Source organism: Panthera onca, chromosome B1 (assembly GCF_046562875.1).
Source record: "Panthera onca isolate mPanOnc1 chromosome B1, mPanOnc1 haplotype 2, whole genome shotgun sequence".
Taxonomy (NCBI): Eukaryota; Metazoa; Chordata; class Mammalia; order Carnivora; family Felidae; genus Panthera; species Panthera onca.
Genome location: NC_138342.1, coordinates 15,904,844 through 15,930,405, shown reverse-complemented (window position 1 = coordinate 15,930,405; position 25,562 = coordinate 15,904,844). Strand labels below are relative to the sequence as shown.

General features: G+C 41.4%; 1 protein-coding gene across 3 annotated transcripts in view; it reads right to left on the bottom strand.

Moving 5' to 3' along the window:
- SLIT2 (slit guidance ligand 2) overlaps nucleotides 1-20,907 on the bottom strand; it is a 375,056-nt gene extending 354,149 nt beyond the window's left edge. For 2 of the 3 annotated variants that reach the window (XM_060655343.3, XM_060655344.3), the window contains exons 1-4: nucleotides 19,829-20,907; nucleotides 17,010-17,081; nucleotides 15,769-15,840; nucleotides 3,774-3,845 (exon numbers count right to left, since the gene is read on the bottom strand). In XM_060655343.3, the coding sequence (XP_060511326.1) occupies nucleotides 3,774-3,845; nucleotides 15,769-15,840; nucleotides 17,010-17,081; nucleotides 19,829-20,007 (395 nt within the window). In that variant the 5' untranslated portion in view covers nucleotides 20,008-20,907. The remainder of the gene's footprint in view (nucleotides 1-3,773; nucleotides 3,846-15,768; nucleotides 15,841-17,009; nucleotides 17,082-19,828) is intronic. The other variant, XM_060655345.3, reaches the window with a different exon arrangement.
- Between the last annotated feature and the right edge of the window lie 4,655 nt (nucleotides 20,908-25,562).

Below are 25,562 nucleotides of genomic sequence, written 5' to 3'. Positions count from 1 at the left end.
AGTACTACCAATGAAATTCCTTTCTAATGAGCCTGGATTAGTAGTTGAAAACTCAAGTTGAAAAGTGTGAATCACTCACCGGTAAATCACCTTTAAGGTTACATTTATCAGGAAGTTTTGTATATGCTACTCATATATATAAATGCCACTCATAAATTTCAATCAATCACGATCGCCCATTTCAAAAGTGACTAAAAATCTCAGTTAATCAGCTCCAGATTGCTCCAAAAATAATTTTCTCCACTCTTAAATTGATAGTAAAGAGGCGACACCAGTTTGGGGGGAGAAGCAAGAGGCTAGAATGGCGTATCTACGCAAGTTAAGGAAACTATATGCTGTCTCTTTTAACCTCCAACCTAGGGCCCTTTACTTTCCCTTTACTTACACTTTCCATCTGTCAACAAGTGCTTGTAATTTTATTACACTGTCCTGTAGTTTATGCAGAGTTGGTATTATTTTACAGAGTTCTGTTAATGGACTGGATAAATGGTAATGCTATTTAAACTAGTCTCCTGCTCCAACAAACACAGCTGCAACTGTACTACTATTTCTGAGCAAACATCTTGACCTGAACATGTAGTGCTCTCTCAACCCGTCCAAAGAGAAATTGGAGCAGACAGCAAAGGAAAAGCATATTTGGCCGCTAGCAGCAACCAACCGTGTCGAATCATAATTCATATACAGCGTACCCTCTTTTTCTTTTATATTGCATTTAGAGTCCAAAAAAAGCATGTGTGCTTCTTCACCTGGCATCTCATTTTCCGCCAAGAGTCAAATGGTGATTTTTCATTACAAAAGTGCAAAGAAAATCTGCATAATGTCCAGTACATCAGACTAGCTTAAATCCTAATGATAAAAATCAGACGTCAGTAGTGTGAACTACACATTAAACTAGTGAACTTCTTCATTAGTTATATACTGGGATAAAAAAGCATTAAATAAAAGTATTAAATAACAAATACAGTATGTGAGAAAAAGAAATGGAGATGCTAATTAGAATGATGCAACCACTTAAAGAGAGAATAAATTATAAATGTGTTTCCTTCATGAATTCTAGATGTGTAGGTCCCTACCGCATTATATAGTAGGGCAATTATGGATTGCTTAATATGTATATGCAAAGACCAGGCTAATACCTTCCCTGTCCCAACATATATTCTCTGCTATTAGTCAGAAACCCTGTATCCTTTGTTCTGTCACTGATCCTTCTTGTGAAAGATTCATTTTTCAATGAGTGTTTTAAAGGAGATTTTTGTCTGTCGATCTGGGCACATTTTTCCATCTGTTGGAACATTTGTTTCGGGTGAACTACTAGGCACCTGTATCACATGAAGAAACTCTGAGCTTGAATCCTTCCCTCTTGGAAATTACACTGGCCAGGCAGTCAGACTCACAAGCTTTTGGTTCTTTATTTATTAAAGATATTTAATGCTGGTTGTTTACTCCAATTAATGATTACCATCATAAAAAAAAAAAGTGGTCACATGTAGCTTATAACTTACCCTCTCAAGAGAAATACCATTGGTAACAATTCACTATATTGAATTTGGGTGGGACAAATAGTACCTTCATTCAAAGGAAGATTCCCGGTGTGAGGGTGAAGAAAAAAATTACACCACTGTTTCTACGTGTATTTAGTGTTTATGTCAGTCGGTAAATCCCAACGAATATTAAGTATTATGCCATCAATCTCTAATTTCAGGAACATCAAAGCATTCAAGCCCCTCTTGCAACTAATCCTAAGAAATAAAGTTTTATCTTCCCAAACTCCCCAGAAGAAATCATTTGAGCCGAACAGATACTCACAACTCTGAGCTGTATTTTCTAGCTGTCCATTTCTCATATTTTTACATGCTTTTAATTAACTAAAAAATACTGCCTCAGAGTTTTATGGGTTCTGTTTCTTTAATTTTACTTCTTCAGGATTTCAGGTCTCTTTTCACACAGCAGCTTCCTAAAGTCATAAAGTCATAACAAAATATAAGAGAAAAATCCATTGGTCCACTATGTGATATTGTCTAAGAGGGAAAACTGTTCCACGGAATAGAATTTACTAATAGAAGATTCTGCGCTGGATTAAACTACCTGAAGCCTCCTAAGAAAAGTAAACCAAGTTCTTGTAGACTAAAATTCAAACATTCTTGTTTCTCTGAGGTAGTGTTGAAGTTAATTTTCCCCTCTTTCGCTTAATATTTTAAATCGTAGATGACAGTCATTCATTTAAATTATATTTTCACAGCTACATAGAAAATGGAAAATTTCCTAGACTGGTGTGAATTGCTTTTGCATGGGCACTATTAGCAAAGTGGTGGTTTCATATCCCTCATCGTATACCAGAAGTCCATTCTCCAGTCTCCTCCATCACCAAAGCTTAACGCAGAAAGCAGAATCACAACTAAAACCCTCTCTGTGGCCCTTCTTAGAAACTAAGCACAAATATTTCTACATCAGTATCAACTTAGCATCTTTACAATGTTCAATATCCTATCTCCTTGGTCAAACTAGTCTGTAAAGAATTCTTATTTAAAAGTCTATTTTCAAGTTTCTTTGACTTTTTTTTTCCTTTTTTTAATTTACTTAAATGGAGCTAATTAGCTGGCAGGGAACCCAAGGAAAAGGAGAAATCCTGCCAGGCGACTTTGGCTGTCCTCAGAGGACCAGTACCAGGGAAGTGAGACTCTAGAGGGGAGATGCAGTGTGTTCGTTTGGCTGCACATCTGCCCACTGAGCCAGCTCTCTCTGTAGTGAGCTAAGGCACCAGGAGGACTGAACAGAGACCGTGGCCACAGTGCAGGGAGGGCTCGAGGGCAGTGTTGCTAGACTTCCTACTGGTAGAATTGATAACAACACTATTGAACTCATAGGCTACGACAAAGCCAAGTTCGAAAAAAAAGGAATCCGCTCACTTCCCCCACAAACAGGAACCTACGGGACGTCCCCTACCATCCAGGTGGAAGGCATGCCGAGGAATTTCTTCTATATATCCCCAATTTCTTTCATGACATCCATGAACATCAATAATCATCGTTATTTGTTTTTCCAACAATTTGTTGCTTATCTCCCATCTGCACAAAATCACTCATATGGCTGAAAGTCTAATTCAAAAATGTGTTTTCACTATTACTTATTAGGTCAGTGTACAAGCATTCCAAGGAGGAAAACCTGATTCTGCCTAAAACTCACATTATGTTCTTTCCAAAGGAGCACTTCCGTTAACAGTCTATGACATATTTGTGAGGAAACGTTTACGGTCATTCCTATTGCAGAGTTTGGAATTCTGGCCTTAAAAGGAACATTTAAGAGGAAATTTACAGCCCTCTTTAAATACCTTATAATAATATTTCCAGACTAATAAACACGACTCCAGCACAGAAACAATGTCGAGAAAGCTGACATTAAGAACCCTAACTTTATAAGAAAACACTGCCAACTTCCTCTTCAGAGGAAGTATAGTGGCAAATTTTCCCTTCAGAACTTAATCAAAAGTTTCCATAAAAAAGTAAGGTAAATCTCCTCCTCATCACATAACCAAAAAGGAATAATACAATTACAGTGACACATACATGAACCACTAAATGCTAACCAAATAGAACAACAGGAACCACTGGGAAACCAATCATAAACTTCCATAAGAAGAAAAAACAAGCAAGCTTTTAATCCATTAATCTATCAGTGAATAGATTCCAGGAAAGCACAAGGAAACAGATCCAAAATACATTTATTAAAATACAAGGTACTACCCAAAGCAACAATAACTATTTCTGTCTACTTACAGCCTGTAGAGCTTCGAAGTCCCAAGAAACAGCAACTCAGGAAACAGCTGAAGGTGATTTCTGTTCAAACGCCTTTTGAGAAAAACAAAAACAAAGCGTATGTTACATAGAAAATACCCAACAATGAGTCTGTGATTTGGTAGTGTCGTGCCTCATCCTGTATTTCAGGAAAGGAAGAAATGACATTCAAAAGAATTCAAGCATTGCAAATCAAAAGTTGGTTACACCTTTTGTTACCTGACTCTTTAAAGCAATTTTCCATTATGCTTACTCAGATGATTACCGGCACCTAAACCCTAACCTCACATCCTGTGCAACATCAGTCATCCAGAATATACACAGCGAGAAAGGATTTCTTGCCTAGGACTCTGCTGTCTAGGTTAGGTGAGTGCGAGATACAATGCAAACACCACAGTAAATGGTGCCCTAAGATAATTCATGCACTGTCCCAGATGACCTAAATTTTTAGCCAAGGCATTGTGGGGAAATGGAAATTTCAATTTTGTTAGCATTTTGTTTAGCTGTGGGGGAAAAAAAAAAAAAGTGTGAGGAAATGTCAGCATGATTTGTCCCTATGGGCGAAAGCAGAAGAAAACGGCCAAGTCCAAACCTAAATCCACAGTTCTTGACCCTTAACTGAAAATAAGGCTGAAACAGAATAGGAGTGGCTAAAAATGTTTAGATCGTGCTTTTTTACATGTTTACCTGATATGAATGTAACTTTAGAGTTTAGAAAAAAATTTGACTGCAACTCTAACTCAATTAAGGCCTGATGCTGTGTAACTAAGTTCTTCTGGACTGTGCACACTTCCTGAAGGCTAGGTAGATCCTGATGCTGATGTACTAGGATCTCAATCCCATTCATCTCACGTGGACACGTTAATGTTTCAGTAAAAATAAATGTTCACATCTCTGCTTTTCCCAAATTTATTTTTAAAATTGTTTTTAAATGTTTATTTATTTTTGAGAGAAGGAGAGACACAGCATGAGCAGAGGAGGTGGCAGAGAGAGAGGGAGACACAGAATCCGAAGCAGGCTCCAAGCTCTGAGCTGTCAGCACAGGGCCTGATGCGGGGCTCGAACTCACAAACCGTGAGGTCATGACCGGAGCCGAAGTCGGACACTCAACTGACTGAGCCACCCAGGCACTCCTGCTTTTCCCAAATTTAAATTACATGATAAGCTGATGCAAAATGTACATTTAAATGATTTACAAGTTGCAAAAAAAAAAGATTTATAAATTTCTATTGCCCTACAGGAGAGTAAGGAGGTCCAGAAAACTAATGACACTTTGAAGAAACTTGAGTATTAAATATAAATGTCCAAAGGACAGGAAAAGAAAGCATGCCAATCTTGACTTATTTTTGAGACAGAGAGAGACAGAGCATGAGCAGGGGAGGGGCAGAGAGAGAGGGAGACACAGAATCTGAAACAGGCTCCAGGCTCTGAGCTGTCAGCACAGAGCCCGACGCGGGGCTTGAACTCACCAACTGTGAGATCATGACCTGAGCTGAAGTCGGACGCTTAACCGACTGAGCCACCCAGGCGCCCCAATCTTGACATATTTAAATGGCCATCTGGTAGCAGCAAAATTATATTTAATCTCCAGAGGGCAGAACTGGCACTAGTGAATACATTTCTTAAGAGAGTATATTATAAGGAAGACCTTTCTAAGAATTAGTGAATTTCCAAGAATTAGAAGAAATGGAATGATCTGCCTTGAGAAACTCAACTTCTGATTCCACTTTTATCCAAGCAGAGGCAGTGTGTATTTTTTTTTTTTTCCTGCAAAGGACATAATCAAAAGAACTCCCGCATTAGGTGAAAAATTGTACCAGCTGAACTTCAGAACTTCTTCAAACTCCAAAATGCCATGAGGTAATGATAAAGACTGTAACTTTTGTTACATAAACTCACATTATGAAGAAGTTGATTATCTACAGAAACATTCTAGGCACTTAATAAAATGCACACTTATAAAAAAGTATGCCAAGACGATTAGGGGGAAAATGGTAAAATTAGTGGTGAAAGGGTGGAATTTCTTTCCACTTACGCTAATTTTTATAAATAAAGCATATAACAAGGTTAAATTTAAAGTGAAACCAAAAGCTTTTACTTATTTATTTTTGTCTGCTGGGAATGGAGAAAGGAAGGAGTATTTCTGAGGGAGGATGACTTCCAGAGTCTACTATTATACAATTTTCATAAAATAAAACTTAACTATGACCTTGTTATATTTTTCTCTCAAGAAACAGACAACAAATATTCACAATAGTGGCAATTAGAATTTTTCTAGGGAAGCAACCGCTCTTGGAAAGACTCCCATTATTCAAGGAGACAATCTCCATTTCTAAAATGGCAGAGATGGGCTATGGCAATCTCATCCAAACCACTGGACTAATAAACATCCTCCAGGATGCACCGGCCATAACCAGTATGCTCCTTCAAGCCTCCGGTCCCTGCAAAGCCCCAGCTGTTTGGAGAGCTTTCCCTATTCTGAGGGTACTTTCTTACAACTTCTGTGAAGCTTCCCTGATTCCCCTACAGAGAGGTAGTTCCTCCCTTGTCTGTGTCCCCATACCCTCATGGCATTTAATAAATAAGAGTCCTTGACGTTGTATTTCATCACATACCGGTCTGTTTCCCAGTAGGCTGTAAGCTCTTCGAGTACAAAGACCACATCTTTGTATTCTTTCCCTTCCTCTTTGGCACTCAGTGGGTTTTTAGGAAATGCTAAATGAGAACACACTTGTCTTTTTGCATTTTGATATACTCCAGCAACGCTCTAGCATACGCATTTTATATTCGGCCAACTATTCCCCTGGGATGCTTCCTGAGGATCCTGTCTTAGTTTTTATGCCACTTTCCAACTAACCAAAGCCCCACCACCAACCTTGCTTTCATGTGCCCTATAAAGCAATTACGTCCTTCCCCTCCCATCAACCTCTCTCCCACTGCCATACTCAACATCATCTAGAAGTTAGAAGGAATTTGATATGTTTAAATAAAATCAGATATTGTGAGAAAGAAGATATTTCAGATTGGGTGCAGGCAGTGCTTTTTTTTTTTTTTTTTTAATGTTTATTTATTTTGAGACATAGAGAGAGAGCCAGAACCAGAGAGAGAGAGAGAAGGGCAGAGAAAGAGAGAGAGAATCCCAAGCAGGATCGGAAATGTCAGCATTGATTCCACAATGCAGGGTGTGATCTCATCAATTTTGAGACAATGACCTGAGCTGAAATCACATCAGGCACTTAACTAACTGAGCCATCCAGGCACTCAAAGTAGTGTCTTTTTCTTTTTCTTAATTATTACTTTCATATTCCCAGCCATTCCTAATTCACTCCAAAAGCGATAGCTAACATAAGCATAACTAAGCTTACTACATGATGATCACTGTTCTGAGAGGTTTACATGAATTATCTCCTTCATTTTGCAGAACAACCCCAACAGTAGATACTATGGTTACTGTTGTTCTGGAGAAGGGTACACAGCTCATAGAAAGTGGAGCTAAAACCTGAATTCAGGTAGGGTGATTCCAGAACCTATCATCTGAAACATTTCTCTCAAAGAGACGCAGTCTAAATATTTCTAAACATTAATTAAAAATAAGGTAATACTGAAATTTCACTTCTCATCAATCTTTCCTTGGGAAAAACATAGCTTTATAGAGCCCATTTCTTTAATATCTATGAATGAAACAACTGAAAATAAAACATCATTAAAACAAAACGAAACACGGGGTGCCTGGGTGGCTTGGTCGGTTGGGCGTCCGACTTCGGCTCAGGTCATGATCTCATGGTCCGTGAGTTCGAGCCCCGCGTCGGGCTCTGTGCTGACAGCTCAGAGCCTGGAGCCTGTTTCAGATTCTGTGTCTCCCTCCCTATCTGCTCCTCCCCAGTTCATGCTCTGTCTCTCTCTGTCTCAAAAATAAATTTAAAAAAAGTTAAAAAAATTTTAAAAATAAAATAAAATATTCCAGTATTAAAAAAAAAAAAGAAACAAAAAAAACTCTATACTCAGCTCACTGAATTAAAGATCTGTTCAAAATGCCTAAGGTTGAGAGAAAAATGAAAATATGTATAGTTTTCTCTGAATCCAGGTAGTTTATCATCTTTTCATGAAAATTACTGTGAATGGTCTTAATATTGTCTAAAGCAACCATATGCATAAGACAAGGTAATATAGTAGAAAGGCAGATAATAAATGATGTGATAACATGCATAGAAAAACAGTATTATGCTTTTTCCTTCTAAAAGAATATCATGGGGCACCTGGGTGGTTCAGTCAGTTAAGCATCTGACTCTTGCTTTCGGCTCAAGTCACGATCTCGCAGTTTGTCAGTTCGACCCCCACGTCAGGTTCTGTGCTGACAGTGCAGATTCTGCTTGGGATTCTCTCTCTCTCCCTCTCTCTCTGCCCCACCCCCATTTGTGCTGTCTCTGTCTCTGTCAAAATAAACAAATAAACTTGAAAAAAAAAAAACATAAAAGACTACCAGTACACTTTTTGTTCCTGTTCTTTCTTGAATCAGTGCTAAGAATGAATGGAAATACAAACATTAAAATAAAAGGTGAAACTCTTTCAAAACACTCAATTAAAGGAAAAACTTGAAAGCGGGGATTTCCTGTAAAACGACCAGAAATTAACCCTTTAAAATGATTTTTTTAAATCCAGAATTACTTTAAAGACCATTAAGGTGCACAACAATTTCTAAACAGGGCTGGAGTAGAACACAGAATACTTCTTAGCAGCTTGAAAAGGATACTGCCATAATGCTAATGCTAATGTAAATGAGTTAAAGAAGCTAAAATCTGATGGTCCCAGAACAGGATAACAACATGTAGTGAATGAAATGTATCTCACAGGAGGATTTATGGGAGCCAGCATAAATTGGCTCCATTAAGCAGACCAGGTGGTCAATTACCTATTGTTCAGAACAAGGACAATTGTGTTGAAGATTCATTATACCCAGCTCCTGTGCTACCAGCTAGATAGAATCTGCCCACAGGATCTCTGGGCTGATTGAGATTCTCGGGATGGTAATGCATGATTCCAGAAAGGTGTGCAAAGTGCGTCTCAAAGACACTTTTCCTTAGGGCAAAGGTGAGAGGGATCCCAGTAACTGCTTCCTCTGTGTTACTGCTAGTTTTGAGCGTGACCTTCAGTGGGGTGAATGATCTTTCTGTATCACACAAAACACCACTGGTCTCTGAAATGCTTATTCTTAACAACCTCAATTTGAAGGGCAGCCTGAGCACTATTGACAAGCACTGCTTCAAATTATGATCTGTCAACTGTTTCTATGTCTTGTCCATTGGTAAAAGTGACAGCCTCTTATTTTTTCAACTTTTACCAGTGAATATTTGCAACCTCCATCCCAATTCAAAGTGTAAAATGAAAAGAATTTTACCAAAGCCAATGGAAAATATATGTCTCGTATCTACGGGCTGTTGTAAATATAAGGTACTTTAGCAATGTGCTTGGTCTAGAACAAGCATTCTATAAATGCTGCCTTAACAAGCTTATCATGTATAATCTCCTGTTTTTCGTACAAAAATGTCTTCTTTTCAGGTAAATTTCTACTCATTCTTAAAATGTTTTTATTCTAATGCTTTCTTTTCAGGTAAATTTCTACTTATTCTTAAAATGTTTTTATTCTAACTTTTTTTAAGGCAAAGATTTTAACATTTGTGTATTACTTCGATGGATAAATCAAACTTATGAGTAAAAATGTTGCTTCCACTTCATTCCCCGTACTTCTTGGCATTACTTTATATATCCAGAGCAATGAGAAATACTCTGAAACAAAACTTGAAGGTATTTTTATACATTCTTTCCATCTCTTCTATTGCCATATGCCATGATAAGAAAACCAGAATAAAACCGGTAATAAAATGTGAATGTACAAAAGTCAAATTTATTATGTATACATTTTATTAGCTCAATAAAATAATGCCTAAACTGAGCTTTTGAAAAACAGGAGAAATGTTGAAAATCATGATAAGAGTTCCTCAAATACTAACCATGTGACAAGCGTTTTGTGAAACTATGTGTGCATTATTTTATTTAGACCATGTACTGCCAGCATGCAAGATAATAATTATCTCTGTTCCAAAGACGAGGAAACTGAGGTTTTGAAAGATGAAGCAATCTGATCAATATCTCCCAGTGGAACTCAAACCAAAGGTTTCCCAGTTTTGCACAATAAGAGGATAACAGACAAATGAGAGTTACCCAAGGCGTGACTATTGCTAATTGAAAGGAAGAGTTTTCTGGTGTCACTCTTATCTAACGTTTCTGATTTTAAAAGGGGGTATAAGAGTTTGTGTCTGTTTAGAAAGCATAAACGACAGTACAACCAATGAATGTTTGCTGCATTCTATAGAACAGGCAACAGAAAATAAAACTATAAAGTGCCTACGCAGAGGGGAGTCTGTTCTTTGCACCCTGCTCTCACTGCCAGAAGCTCGAAGAGCAGCACACACGTGAGGAGCTCCAGAGCTACCCACCTGCATCCAAAGTGGATGAACACGGCCGACGACAGTCAAACGTTTTTTTTGTAAATGTTCTCTTAAAGTAATATTCCCATTACGTCAGTACCAAATCACCCCTGTTGTTACCAAACTGTCATTCTGAAAGCATTTTCCCCAATATTCCCTCCAGTCCCGCAGATATAAATTGCTCTGAAAAAAAAGGTAAGTGCAGTCTTTATGAAAGTCCACGCGGAAAAGTCTCTAATTGCACGCAAAGTTGTGAAATTCCATCTAGCGGGCATAATTCAAGCAGAAAGGGATCCAACAGGAATGAAAGACAGAATTCAATGTAAAATATCTGACATTCACTGCTTCCGCAAATACATTGTAACAGTGCAAACTAAACTACTCATTTCAGGGAGGTATAAAGGACACAGCATCCAGCAAACACTGTCACAAAGGATGAGCCCAAAACAGATGTGGGAAAAATAAACAGCCTTGCTGCTTCAGAATGTATAAAACGGTCCACAAAGAGCAAACAGGCCTTCTCACCACCCTTCAACTTCAAGGCCCATAAAAAATGTTGCATGAGAAACCCTTTTGGATGCATGCAATGTTCCGCTAAACTTTCAATAGTGCACATGCATTAAAGCCTCACGTGATCAGTCAGTATACATAAATGAAAATAGTCCAATATCGCTTATAAACAAGTGGGAATAATTCACATTGAACAGATATCACAGATAAAGTGATACACACTTGATCATCGATAGCATTTTTATCTCATGCAGGGCGTATACTCAACCTCTGTTAGCAAGTTTGACATGTTCTTTGAAGACACACTTTACTTCCTAGGAAAATAACTGCCTTGATTTTAAAGTTGGTAGTATAAAGAAGCCAGAGAACAATTCTTTTGAGATGAGCTTGCATTCTTTTCCAAGGCAATTAGAACTGTTGGTTTGCCCTACTTTAAGAAAAGCACTATGTTATGTGTTGCCTGTAAATTTGTAGGATTAGTCAGAAGAGGGATTCTCCACATTCTTGATGAACGGGGGATAAGTGGTGCTTCCTTCAGACCTGTTCCACAACATATTCTCTACTTGAACTCATGTGTAGAGACCTACAACAGAAATCCTAGAGCACCATAATTCCTCAGCCTCACACTGGCTGTCATGTGCTTAGGAATGGGGTGTGCACGTGGGAGAACTAATTCAGCACCACCTTAAATAAAATATTAATGTGTCCTTTAGATATTCTCTCCTGAGAGTGCAGTGTTTGGTCAAATTTAGGTTCCATTGTAAAGGGATTTAGACTTGTCTAAATTAAAATGAGTATCTTCTTTATATTGGCTGTATAGAAACTTGAAAATGTCTACGGGTACAGGTTTATTTTCCAGTATTCCCTGCATGGTTTCGTTATAATACTTCAGGACTCATTTTTTAAGCAAAAACAAAACAAAACAAAAAACAAACAAAACAAAAAAAAAACAGCATATCAAATTACAAAGTTAGTAGGAAAAATATAATTTCCAATCCAATGATAGTAAAACTTGGAGAGTTTAAAGCAATACTTGTTTTAAATGAACACATTCACATGTTACTAGTATGAAAAGAAAAACAGTCCAAAACCTTGCCTTTATCATTCCTGCAATTTCCTTATTGCAAGGGTACAAGATGATTGTAAGTTAATGCAAAGCCTAATACTCCAAGATTTTCTATTGGTTTTCATTAACATAATCTAGGAATATCAGGCTTTTATTTTGCATATAAGCATTTCATTGCATTTAGGACTTCATGTCCTAACATTTTTTTGACAACCCAAACAATATCAAAACTTTCTCATACTCTTGCTTTCCCATTAGGAAGGAACCTGTAAATGCATAAATTTTGACTAGTGGAAACTGAAGTGGCCTGGGTCTCCTTAAAAGGTCATAAAATAGAACTTTAATGACTGCACTATAATCCCATAAACTAGAAGTGAACAACAGAATTTTACACCAGCCCACAAAAGTTTGGGGCCCCAATATGATTTTTTTTTTGACCCTCAAAGGCCTGATGCACCAGCGAAGAATCACTTTGAATCAACAATTTTGCATGGAGACTACCGCAGATATGCACAGGTATCTTCTGGGAATCATAAAAATGTATATGTCATACATGTTCCGATTCTTGTAGCTTATTTGTAGTTTGCTTTGCATTAATTAGTTTCCATTGAATTAACTAGTCACTTAACTACATTAGATTTTGGTCGAACACCTCAGCTAAACAAACAGGAGACCTCCTAATACAATCTACATGAGGCACATTTCTCACGGTTTCCTTCCATTCCCAGATAACAAGAACTACTGGCAACACAGAACATGGAAATCTGCCACTACACATGTGAGGTCTGAAAGTATGGGAGGAAACTGTCAAGACAGGAAGTAACGTGTGGTCATGGTGTGTAACCATGATTAAAACATACTCCTTTTATAGTGATTCATAACCACATTCTGATGATGATCATATTATCTGATGTTATTTTCCATACAACAGAAAGGAGGGAGGGAGGGCGTGTGGAAGGAGGAAGGTTTTTAATATCCATTGATTTCTTGACTTTTGACTGATATAACCTTGTATTTATTGATTCTTTGAAGTGCAAAACAACCTTTCTTTTTGTAGCTATAATGCTTGGATTCACAAATGATGACTTTCTCTATGCTAAAATCAAATTCACCCTAATAACATGACTGTTTCTTACAGATTAAGAGTTGTATTTCTAGAAGGGCACAGATCTTATCTCCTGTTTTCAGATTTGTCTTCTTTCTCTAGATCAAGTTAAAACTCTACCAACATAAAACAAAAAGGAAAAACTTGTAATTTTTAAATGTTCACAAGATAGCCTTTTGGAATTGTTTTAATTTTATCATTCTAAAATGAAAAAAGTTTAGAACCATATATGGCACACAAATAAAATTAATATTTTTATTTTTTGTTCTTCACACAAAAAAATGAAAATTAAGCTACTGTGAATACTATATGAATGGCATTTATAACATAAACCTGCATTTATAACTTTTTCTTCCTTGGAATTTGAATGGAAAAATTCACATCTAACTTGCTAAAAACAATATAAGTTCACACAACATGTAATTAGTTAAAAGTTAATTCATTGATGTACTTCCAGTTTCTTACAATGTTTCTTGAAAGTTCATAGGGGAAAAAAGGCAGTTTTTGAGATGTTGTCACCACCTACTAAAATAAGAATATATCCCATCGGCCATAGTAACTTGTTTATTGACCCCTCTGGTTAGCTTTTTTTATTTGTATTTTTAAAATAATATACTGAACAAAATCTATAATAGTTTATTTCACGATAACTTGAATGCATTCTTCGGCAAAATCGCCTTGCCATTTAACGTATTTAAAAAAATAAATATTTGAAAAGTGTATCCACAATGTTCCTAAGAAATGGTTTTGAATTCCAGAGTCCCAAGGAGATGAATTGGCTGTCAGATAGCAATGTGCTTCCATCAGAAGGACTTGGCAGTTGTAAACAAAAGGAATTTTCTCAGCTTTTCCTCACAAATATGAAATATTTGCTCTCCGCCAACAGCTGGGGTGATTTAAAGAAGTCCTGCATATATATTAGTTTCATTCAAAATTACAAATCTTCCTCCCACTCTGAAACATCTGACTGCATCTTAGTGGAATAGAAAATTGTTCTGAGATGAAGTGACATTCTCAGGGGAAGTAAAAGTGAAAAACTAGTACCTACTTACAACTCTAAACAAATTTCAGATCATAAGGCAACTGGTTAATAATTTCTAGATAAAAGTGAATTTGTTCAAGTGATATTCGAAGTGGCTTGAAAAACAACGAAAAGGTTTGGTTTGTTCTAGCATTTCTGAAGATATTTAGAACGACAATATAACCTAACTGAGACTGCATGAAAAGTCATCGAAATTCCTTCAACTGGATGCTGGTTAAGGATCAAAATATATGTTTCCGTATGATAGTTAAAAATTATTCATGAAAAAAGTGTTAACACTTGAATTATAATTTAAAATTCTCTATTCATCTCACCAAATATTTAAATTACATTGATACTTTTCAAATGGATGAATTAAAAATACCTTTACAAGATACTCACTAGGAATTAACTATTCACAAAGCTCACGAAGGAGATCAAAGAATACTTTCAGAGTATCTTTATATACCAAGAGATAGGTTATGAACTTATGAACTTCGTAATGAACTTAACTAAATGTTTACCTCGTTTTTATTTCTCTCTGAAAACTAGCTCAAAGTAGTGATTTTAAATTTATTTTAGTTATATTCCCTATTTTGGAATATATATCATGGACAAAATATTACAATAAGATAGACATCCCAGGGTTTAATTTTACTTGCGGTGATAAAAATGATGCCTATATATTTACAAATATCTTGGAAATTGACAAGCCATTTTTGTCTACTTAAAATCACACAGAATTAACTTCTGCCCTTGGGCCCAGTGAATCTGAATAAGTGCTATGCCTAAAATTAACTTTATATTTCATTATTTTAAATAAAATTTTTATTTTTACCTAAAGTGCCTATTAAAGCAGGCATGGAAATTGTTGCTATGTTTAATAGAGCTGTTACATGCCCTTAAAATGCAAACTTACTAAACTTGAGTTATCAAAACATATGTGACATGGAATTCATACCTCAAATTATATAGTGTGTAATTTATCTTAATTATTTCAGACAGATATCTCGTACTCTGTAGATATAAATTAATAACGGCCCTCAAGTAGTATATATCAATGCATAAGATTTTGTGTCTGAAAATATAAAATATATTTTAAACTCTGAAGTCCACATGGCCTTCTTGGGGGGAAAAAAAATCTTAAAATAAACATGCTTTGATACTATAATTCTTGCTTCCATTTCTCCTAATCTTTACATTCTTTTTCCAGGAGAAATATTTAGAAAGCTACTATAAAATAATGAAAAGAAGTTGTGAATAGCTATTACTAACAATGTTCACCATAAGTGATAAGTATCAAAAAGCAAATTTTCACCACTGAAAATTTGTAAACAAAATGTTCTCAAGTGTCACCGGTGACACACAAAGCAACAGCATGAAAATTAAAATAACAGCTAGCAAAACTTTTCTTTTCCATAACATATTATAAATGCAAATCAAATAACCACCTTTCTTCCTATAAAAGCAAATAAAACAAACTAGATGGACAACAAGGAAAACATGTACCTCTCTAAGTACCAAAGCAATGGTTATTCAAGGAAATCAATGTCTCAGGAAAGAAGTCTGTTTTTTTTTTTTTTTTAATCTTTATTAAAAGTTAGTACTATTTATGCAAAATCCCACAATTTGCAATTGTAAATTAGCCTGAAAACCACTTATTCGACCTTGTATTTCTGTAAAACTTTCAAAGATTAAGACACAAAGTTGAAGACATGGCCCTTGAAATTCAAGGATTTTTTTTAAAAATACAGTTATGTCGTCATAACTTTGGAATTAAAAATACTTACAGTCTCTCCAGTTCTTTAAGATCCTGGAATGCTCCTCTTTCAATGGTGCTAATCTTATTCTCCATAAGCTGACTGAAATGCAAAGTATAACAGGGTCTTAATGTTACCACTCCCCATCTAATAAGCAAGTTTCAGTTCAGCCACTGAGACACTCATAACCTCCTTCCCTTTATAAAATTAAACAATGCTCTGGTTTGAGATTTCATATGAAATTTAAGGATGGTATATCTGAGAGAAATCACAGAGGGCCGAGGGGATCCACAGCACAAAACTTTCACAGAAAATACTAACATACTAGTAAAAGTTACTAGTCAAAACTGTGAAGCTCCAACTGGAGTTTACCCTGAAGAGCAACCCATGACACGGCAGTTTTGATGGCTGTTTTTGGTAAACTGATTTTGGAGTGAGCTCTTCACTGAAAGAATCCATATACAGTATGTCACCATACGCATACTTTAATTCACTTATGGATATACACTGGAAATCGGATGATTTCATAATAGCCACAATGTGTCTTTTAAAAGATAAACACTCAACACAATGATCAAACGTATATGTTCATTGCAATGTATATATTTACAAATCTGTGGGTAAAAACAGTTTTACATTACACTGAATCTCACATGATGGCTCCCTCACAATATATTTAACCCGCTAATTAAAGAAGTAATCGTAACGCAACAATATTATAAAAACTACAAGAGATGTGAAATACAACAATTCAAAATATGACCAGCAATATTTTTATAAACACTTCCCATCAAAAACTGTGAAGAGTTGGATTGCTTGATTTTAATGTTAGGAATCATATCTCAGTGCTGTTTGCTAAAAAAAGGTCTTCTATATTAGTAATAATAAAATGCAGACCCACTTAAATTCTTTCTAGTTAATCTCAAATCCTAAAAGTGTATCAAATGTCTCACATTACTTATTCATATTGTGGAAGCAATTATTCTACACTTTTATATGCATGAGGCACTTAGGGTATGGTATAGCAAACATTTGAGGTCATTTCTATAATATTGTTTCAATGGCAAGCATCCAACCTTAAAATAAAAGCCTACATTTTCATTAAAAGCTATAATACATTGATAAACAAAAAAAGAAAGGAAACCAAGACCTTTTAAAATTTTATGTTTCTGTCATTGGGACAGTTTTTCAAAGTGAGACCAGTAAAAATACAAAATATGCAGCCTCAAGAACAAAAGAAAATGTTTCAAAATACAGAACAACATACTTACAGAACTCTTAAGTGTCTAAGACCAGCAAAATCTGTCTTGGTAATCCGTGTGATGTTATTTCCATTCAAATCCCTAAGAGAAAACAAGAAAATGAAAGTTCCACTTTATTTCTATCAAGATCTAGTTAAAGAAAAAATAAAAAGTAAATAAAACTATAAGGTGAAAGATCAGTTCCAATTACTAAAGTAAGTTACAAAGTAAACGACAGAATGGAGTAGTAACCTTTGAAAGTTTTTTTTTTTTTTTTCCTAATGATTCTTAACAAGTTTACAAAGTCCATGCTTACTGGCATCTGACAAGAACATGAAGTGATTATGTTATCACGAAAAGTCCTCTTTTGTGTGTGAATGGAAGTGCTTTCAATTTTTGGTTTTATAAGGATGTGTCTATTAATTTCACAGGTATTCTGCTATTTGACTATTATTGTTAGGCACGCCCCCAAAAAGTTCCCTTCAGGCGCTTAAGTGGAACACTTTTCTAATACTACTCAGAAAGAAATTTCTAAAATTCAGAACCCTGTCCTTAGGTGGCATGGTGGCTAAACTTCCTAAGGCAAAGGAAAAAAACGTTAGAGTGCCATCAAAAGAACTCCACTTCAAAGACTTGCATTTATAGGCATTTACCTTCCAACAATTCTATGTTTGTAGGAAAACTAAACTCTTCATTTGCAGCTCAGGGAACCCCGCTGAGACTGTAAAGTGAAAACTACTGGCGGGGGCAATAATGGAAATAGATTCAGGCCCTCACATTTTTGTTCGGATTTCAGCACCACGTTTCCTTCCAGTCACCACCCCCTTTTCTGGCATCTTAGGTCAAGATCTAAACTTGCCCTGGTTCTAATCATTTCAAGTAAAACCAGGCTTTGCTGCGGTTTGCATGTTGTCCTTCACGGAAGTAAGTTTTCTCTTACCTCTGACTTGAAAACATCGTGTTTGAAATTTGCATTTAAAGCGCTTATTTTGTCAATGGTAGAGCCCTATAAGCCAGCACTGAGCAAACTGTTTTCTGAAAACTTTACTGACCCCTCTCCGCCCCCCCCCCTCCCCCGGCCCCAAGGACCTGAAACTCAAATTACTATTTTGTTCTAAGTGCACTCCCTTTTTGTTGAGTAAGACATGTTAATGTCTCAACTTTAAACTGTTCTGGATAGCATGCAGTGACAAGCGCTAACACAGAATTCTGCAGGGCTCTCTCCCCAACCCAACGCTCCATGCCGAGCAAAGTAGCACCAAGTTGTTCCTACAACTGTTGGGGTCTTTTACGGGCTATTTGACGGAACATGAATCCTTACCCCCCCACCGCCATCCCAGACAAATGTGGTAGATCACATTTTGACAAGACACCCTCGGTCGGGCCCCAACTAGCCCAGCGCTTCGGGCCTGGGAAGGAGGGAGAAGTGGGGGGCAGGCCAGGGAGGCTGGGGGTGGGGGAGCCATTTGCAGAGGAAGAAAGGGCTCAATTCCGGCCTTTAAGCTGAGGGCGAGGCAAATGAGTTAGATAAGAAGAGCGACTCGACGCGCGGCGGGCGGCGCGGGTCCCAGCGGGTCCCCCGCGCGGCCCGCAACCCTCACAGCTCCGGGGGCGCAGAAGCCGCGGCAGCAGAGTCCGGCGCGCTGGCCCCCGCCGCCCTCGCGCCGCGCACCCGGGCCCACGCGCAACGGCGAGGGGAGAGCGCCCAGGGCGCTCGGGCAGCGCGGGGCGGCGGCCTCGGCGTTCACAAAGGGAATGGCCTCCATGCTCCGCTTCCCTGAACTCGGGAAGTGCCCCACCAGGAGCGCGTGGGCCGTCAACACCGGGTCTGAGATACTTCTTCATTAGAGATTCGCAGAGACAGGGAGGCGGGGATGTCTGCGGGCAGCAGACCGCGAAGAAGGGAAGGAAGGAGAACTGCGGCCACGTGAATGGGCGCAGAAACTGCCAGAAAGGTGCACGGGGGTGATCCGGGGCTCAGCGGGAAGGGCCGGAGGGGGCAACGGAGGGCTGCGGGGTCGCCGTAGCAGTCAGCACCCTGCTCGGCCGGTTCGGGTTGGAGAGCCAGCCCTAACTTCGCCTAGACGTTGGGAAACGGTCCTCCTCTTCAGTCACCCGCTGGGACAGGTCTCCTGGGGCCCGCCGCCGCCGCCTCCTCGCTGGGGACGTGGGGGGCGGGGGAAAGAGTCGCGGGGGCGGCGTGCGGCGGCCGAGAGAGCCGCCTCGGTCCTGGGGCATCCTTCCCTCTGAGGCCTGCAGAAGAGCGCCCCCGGGGCGGACCCAGCCGCCCCACGACCCCTTCTCCCCACCCCTCCGTCCCCAGGAGGGAGACACTGAGCCGCGGAGCGGAGGTTTCTCCCCTCTGAGTCCTTCCGCCAACCGCCCCCCGCACCCCCCTCCCGCGCCGCCCCGCGGCGACAAACGCTGGGATTCGGTCCTGAAACCACCCCGCCAGTGTTGGCCACCGCAAGGTGACTCCGTTTACAGAGTCTGAGGAACAAAGTCGCGTCTCCTTCGCCCCGGGCATCCTCCACTACTTGTCCCCACGTTAGCGGCTCCCCAAGCCCGAGAGAAGTCGCCTGCTCAGGGATGGAACTGGCTGGACGAAAGCGGGAGGAAAGGACCAAGCGCATCTGCCAACCGGCCCGCCCCTCCTAGGGCAGCGGCCCCTCCCTGAGTAGCGCCCTCCTGTCCTTCGCCCTCCCAGGGAGTTCAAGCCCAGGATGAGCGTGCAGGAGAGCTACCCAGGCACAGGTCCCTGTGCGGCTTGATCCCTCCAGTCTCGATGAAGGGGATGCGCGACCCAGTGTGTGTGTGGCGGGGGCGGGGGGTGAAGATCCCGTACTCACAGTCTCTCGGTGTTTCGGGGGATATTCCTGGGCACGCTACGCAGCGCCAGCCCGTGACAGTCCACCGTGCTGCCCGAGCAGGAGCACTGCGCCGGGCACGCCTGCGGCGCCACCTCGTTCAGAATCGCCAGCACTAACCCCAGCGACAGGGATAGCGTTTGCCAGCCGACGCCGCGCATCTTCCCCCGCCGCCTCCTCGCTCGCCTGCGCCGGGGGTTCCTCCTTAGCTCCTTGTTCCGCGCGAATCGCGCTGTGTCTGAGGCCCAGTCTCTGGCGCAGGGCTAGGAACCCAGAGTGTCCGGGTAAATGTACACAAAATAATTTGGAAGTAACAGTAATAATATTCAAGGCAGTAGAGATGGCACAGGTACGCGCCTCCCACTTCCCCTCCAACCTCCTCCAGCAGGGCAGGCGCTCCTCGGGTCCTGAAGGCGCAACTTTAGGTCCTGATGATCAATCGGCCAGGCCAAGGCTATAAAGAGACCCCAAAGCTGCGGGGAGGAGGTCACACGTCGTCTGTCTCTCAACGATCAACTTGGCGGTAAAAGAGCTGGGGCTCCTAAAGGCCGTAAAGATGCAGGGGCCGGATGCGCGGAAAAGGGAGTGCTCCGATTCCACGGAGGAGTCTTCAAATCCGATTCCAGTGGAGAGGCTATGAGACAGAAGAGGGGTGCTCAATAGAAATGGTGGCCTCGATCAAAGGGGGTTCTCCGAAGCTAGAAGGCGCAAGAGCCCCGCGGGCCGGGAGCGGAGCGCGCCGGACGACTGGGCATGGCGCGCGGGGGCGCACGGGGCGGGGGCGCAGCCTGGGGGTCGCGGGGCGGCGCTGCGTGCCTCCCGCGCGGTTCACTCGAGCGGCCTCCCTACAGCCTGCGGCTCTTCCGCAGCCGGGACACGTCCTCGCCGTTTCCCGAAAGCCGAGGGCGGTTTGCAAACACACATGCACTTCGCCGAAGGAGATCTCGGCAATCCCGCCTCCCTCCTGGCGTCCTTGGCGACGCTCCGCACCGGGGCCTTCCCCGAGGTCACGCAGAAAAAGACAAAAGGGCAATGGGGCCGCCGCAGCCGGCAGAAATATCCACTAGTCACCACCCCGACAGAGGAAATCCAAGAGGCCAAGTTGAGGACCAGGGCTCCTCCGAGGATTGGGTCGGGGCTGGCTGGCAGGCAGGCCGGAAGGTGTGCAAAGGCCAAGGTGGAGGTGTCCGCGTCTTGGGTCCTGCCGGAAAGAACTGGGGGATGACGAGGTGGCAGTTGGCCGGTGGGATCGGCTACCCCGAGGAGAGCCCAGAAGGCAGCTGAATGGCAGTCCCGTGCGCGCGCGTGTGTCGGCCCCTGGCGTCTCCCGGATACGCCGCAGCTCCGCAGCAGACACCTGATGGCAAAGGTGGACGAAACAAGAGCAGACTCCCGGGCAGGCGCAGCCCCTTGGCCGCCCCCCGACAGCCGCCCGCAAGTGGGCCCTCCTCCTCGTCAAAGTGCAGGAACTTTTCCCAGGCTTTGAATCCCGTCCCCCACGGCCACAGTGGGAGTCTTCCCGCCGACGTCGCGCCGCCGCCCGGATCCCGGTGCTGCACCTGACTCGGCGGCCGCAGTCCCGAGCAGCCAGTCTCCTTCCAGCCCCTTCCCCTCTCCTGGCTGCTATCCGCGCCTCCTTCTCCAGAGAGGGAAGTGGCGGAGAGGGAAAGCGGCGACAGGCAGCGGGGGCTCGGGGGCTCTGCTGGCTCCCGAGCTCCTGGCAAGTGTCTAAACAATAGGACGGACGCAGCAGCCCTAGTCTCGCTCGGCTGCGGGAAGGTGGGTTGTTGTTGTAACTGGAGTTGTTCGCTCGGGCTGCCTGGCGCTGAGCGCGGCCGAACAAAAACCCGCCCGGCGCCTCTGGAGCCGGCTTCGGGCCCCCGGACGCTCCCCTTTCTCTTCAGCACTCCCGCGGTGCCCGGAAAGCTCGGCAGCTCCCGCCTGCGCCCGGGAGCCACGGCGCTCCCATCACTCGCCGCTGCCGCGGCCGCCGCCTTCTTTAACCACCGTCTGCGGCAGCTACGGCCGCCACCGCCGCCGCCGCCAGCCTCCGCCGTCCGCGCGCTCCCCAAATAAATAACCCCAAGTCAGAAGTTAAGCCGGCGCCGGCCTTATATACCCAGCGGAGCCCCCACCCCTCGGCCCCGCCCCGCGCCGCCCGGCACCGCCCACTGGCTGCGCGCGGGGCGCCCGCACCTCGCCGGGGAGAGGTGAGGCCCCGGCTGCCAGCGCCAGGCGGAGGCGGCGACGGGCGGCGCGTTCCCGCGCGCCCTGGCTCGCGCCTTCGCTCCCACGCCCCGACAAAGTTTGCCGGAGGAAGGAGGTTTCCAGGCCCTTGCCCCCAGCCGCAGGCCCCAGAGGTGCCCCAGGCTCTGAGCTGGTCTTTCGCAGCGGAGGAATGGGGAGAGGGCGGCTTTGAACGCGACTCATAAATAAATAGCGCTGCCAATGCCTTTGCTGCAGCTTTTGCCACGCGATCCTAAGGGGCTGTTCAGAGTGTTTGCAGCGCAGCAAGACAGAGACAGAGAGATTGTGATTTAAAATTAAAAAAAAAAAAAAATCTACCGAAATAGATCTGCCCGCGCTCACAGACACACACATGTGTATTTTTGGGAGCTTAAAAGTTCAGAGTTTTTGCAAGTTTTCCAGCCTTCTCGCCAGCCTTCCCATCTCTGAGCCACCCCCTTCCGTTTAACCCTTTCTTTATAGTCACACACTTCACACCAGTCTCGGTTGACGTCTTAGATTTACAGTATGCTCACAAAACCCTAAGGGCTTGAATGTATCCGTGTGATTTTACTCTCTTAGGAGGGTAAAATAAATCCCTAGCAACGCACATTGTAACCAGAAGGTTTCCTTTATTTAGGGGAAAATCTGGATTTTTTTCCCCCCACTGTGAAAGAGAATTTCCTTCTTTCTTCTTGTCTCTTTAGTGTGATGTGTGTCTGGCAACTGCTACCACTCTCCTGCTCCCCACTCCTCTTCCAGCAAAAACCAATGTCATTATTGGGTTGAAATAGTAACTAAGAGTCAACTCCTTTGCTTGAATGTAAAGCACCTCACTTCCCATATCACCTTACAAGGCATTCACAGGAACTAGTGCAAGCTCTCAGTCTAATGCAGGTCTCATAGAGTGATAATTGTTTGTGTCATTATCTGTCATCCCCTTGAAAGCAAGGGAATCTAATTCATTTTTGTATTTCCAGCATCTAACAATATGCCAAACACATAGTGGGTGCTCTGAAAATTGACCCATTTTTTTTTAAACAGAAGAACGTACTCAATCTGAAATTTCACCAATATCCCTATCAACTTTTTCCCTACTTAAGTTTTCCCAAATGTCTTTAATAAGGCTATCTCTACCTTTTCATTTTGTCTGCTCTGGAAATCTTAAAGCTATTCTGAGGACGTTTTCAAAGACAGGGGACCCATTAGATAACCAAACTGGAACTCATTTTAATGCCATAGATTTATGTTGCTCTGTTCTTTTAAAGACTTGAAAACATTGAACATTTATTAACTCATTTGTCCTTCTAGATTGTAGCCTCAAGGTCTGTTATGTAACTTCTTTAAGAAGTTGAGACTGGAAGGCATAGTCACATTTTCTTGTAAGAAAATTATAATGACTTAAATTATATATTTATATTATAAATTTATATTATAAATTAACTCATAATGAGTTAAGTAATAAGTGCCTATGAATGACCAAGGATTCTTCCACCATCGTACCCCAACCCCAGTGAATTTTCTCTAGTCTGTACTAGCAAATTATATGTTGAAATATGTTTACTACCACACTAATTCATTCAGTATCCTGACTCTGATACCTTGTCAGCAATAAGAGGAGAGTACTTATGTTCAACTTTATCCACCACGTAGAATCATAGTTCTGTATTTTAATTACAAAAACATATCTTGCACTGCAATATTTGCAAATAATGCTGTTTATAATGTTGCACCAATGAAAGTCATAAACATGAGTTCAAGTTTGATTCTTTGTCTGGCTCGCTTTCCATTCTGTGTAAAACCGAGAAAAGAACTGAAAATAACATTTGTAGCAACACGCCTATTGGAACAGGTTTTAAAATTTGATGAAAATTTAAATAAGAAGATATGTCCAGGGGCGCCTGGCTGGCTCAGTCGGTTAAGCGTCCGACTTCGGCTCAGGTGGTGATCTCATGGTTTGTGAGTTGTAGCCCTGCATAGGGCTCTGTGCTGACAGCTCAGAGCCTGAAGCCTGTTTTGGAGTCTGTGTCTCCCTCTCTTTCTGCCCCTCCCCTGCTCATTCTCTGTGTTTCAAAAATAAATAAATGTTAAAAAAAATTTTTTTTAAGAAAAGAAGATCTGTCCGGTGGATTTCATGAAGAGGAAAAGGAAGACTGCAACGCATTCCTTAGCAACATGGCACATTAATTTCTTTGCGTTATCTGTGTTTCAGCTAATAGAGGGAAATGTAGATGTGAGTGACCAGGTTTCTCATTTTTAAAGCTCTTGTTATAGTATTCCTTCAGTATTGCTGTAGGATGTTTCTTGGAGGCCTTGCATGCTTCAGTGCCATTAACTTCTAGGTCTCCATTTTCCTGGATTATGTTGCTCCCAAATGAGATTTGAATTTCTCTTTGACTGTGCTATACCCATCCTGAAGAAAGCCTTCTGTGGTGCTTTTTGTCACCACATGAGGTCTCCATAAATCCTGACCTGAATTAAACAGAAGTGGAAACCACTAGAGTCGTCAACATTCAAGTTTCCTATTATGTTGAGAGAGAGGGGGAAAAAAAATCCAGTTGCTACAATAATTTAGAAAACAATTTAGACAAATACTCATACAGTTAAAAAAAATAAAAAGCAAGTATTCTCTCAATCTGCATTTTCTTTGGAGAAAAAAAGTTTATGAAATTAGAGAAAGAGGATAAGAAAAAGAATTGATGAAAAACAGGTAAATATGAGTGAAAACAAAGGTAGTAACAGTAATAGCATTGATCAAATTCATGCAACTGACAGAATATATTCCATGGCTTTAACCCTTCATGCTACTATTTTCCATTGTTGCAAAATGTGTTCAGGTTAGTTAATTAATTTTTCTCACAACATCTTGGCATTTGAAATACAGATATGGAACACCAAATTCGTGGAGATTAAGATTTAGCTAAAATTTTTTGCATGTACCCCAAGTGCCGAGCTAGAGTTAAAACCACATATTTACTCATATTCAGCTGAGGACGCTGGTCTTTAGTCAGGTCTGATTAAACGGCAGAGCTGAAATCAAAACCTGAGTTCTCTGACCTCAAATCTTAATTCGTTCTCCTACACACAACTCTATCTAGAGACCCTCTGAAACTCCCAGGGATCAAGGAATCTATAATTCGTCAGGAACTGTCACCATCATATAGGAGATGTTCATGTGTCTCCACACACTCTATTTATGGTTATCTAAAGAGAGTAGGGGAGAACTAGGTCCACAGAGGCACCCCAAGGATATTAATTCCCGAATAGCTTCTGGAGTTGGCTTAAACTTTGAGATGATTCTCTAGGGCAGTTTTTCTCACAGTGTGGTTCCTGGGCCAGAAGCCTCAGAAACACCAGAGACTAGAGATGTAAATGTGCAGACCCCACCTCAGACCCGCAGAATCAGAAAATCTGGGGGTGGAGGCCAGCAATCTGGGTTCTAACAAGCCCTCCAAGTGGTTTTGATGCTCACTGAAATTTGAGAACCACT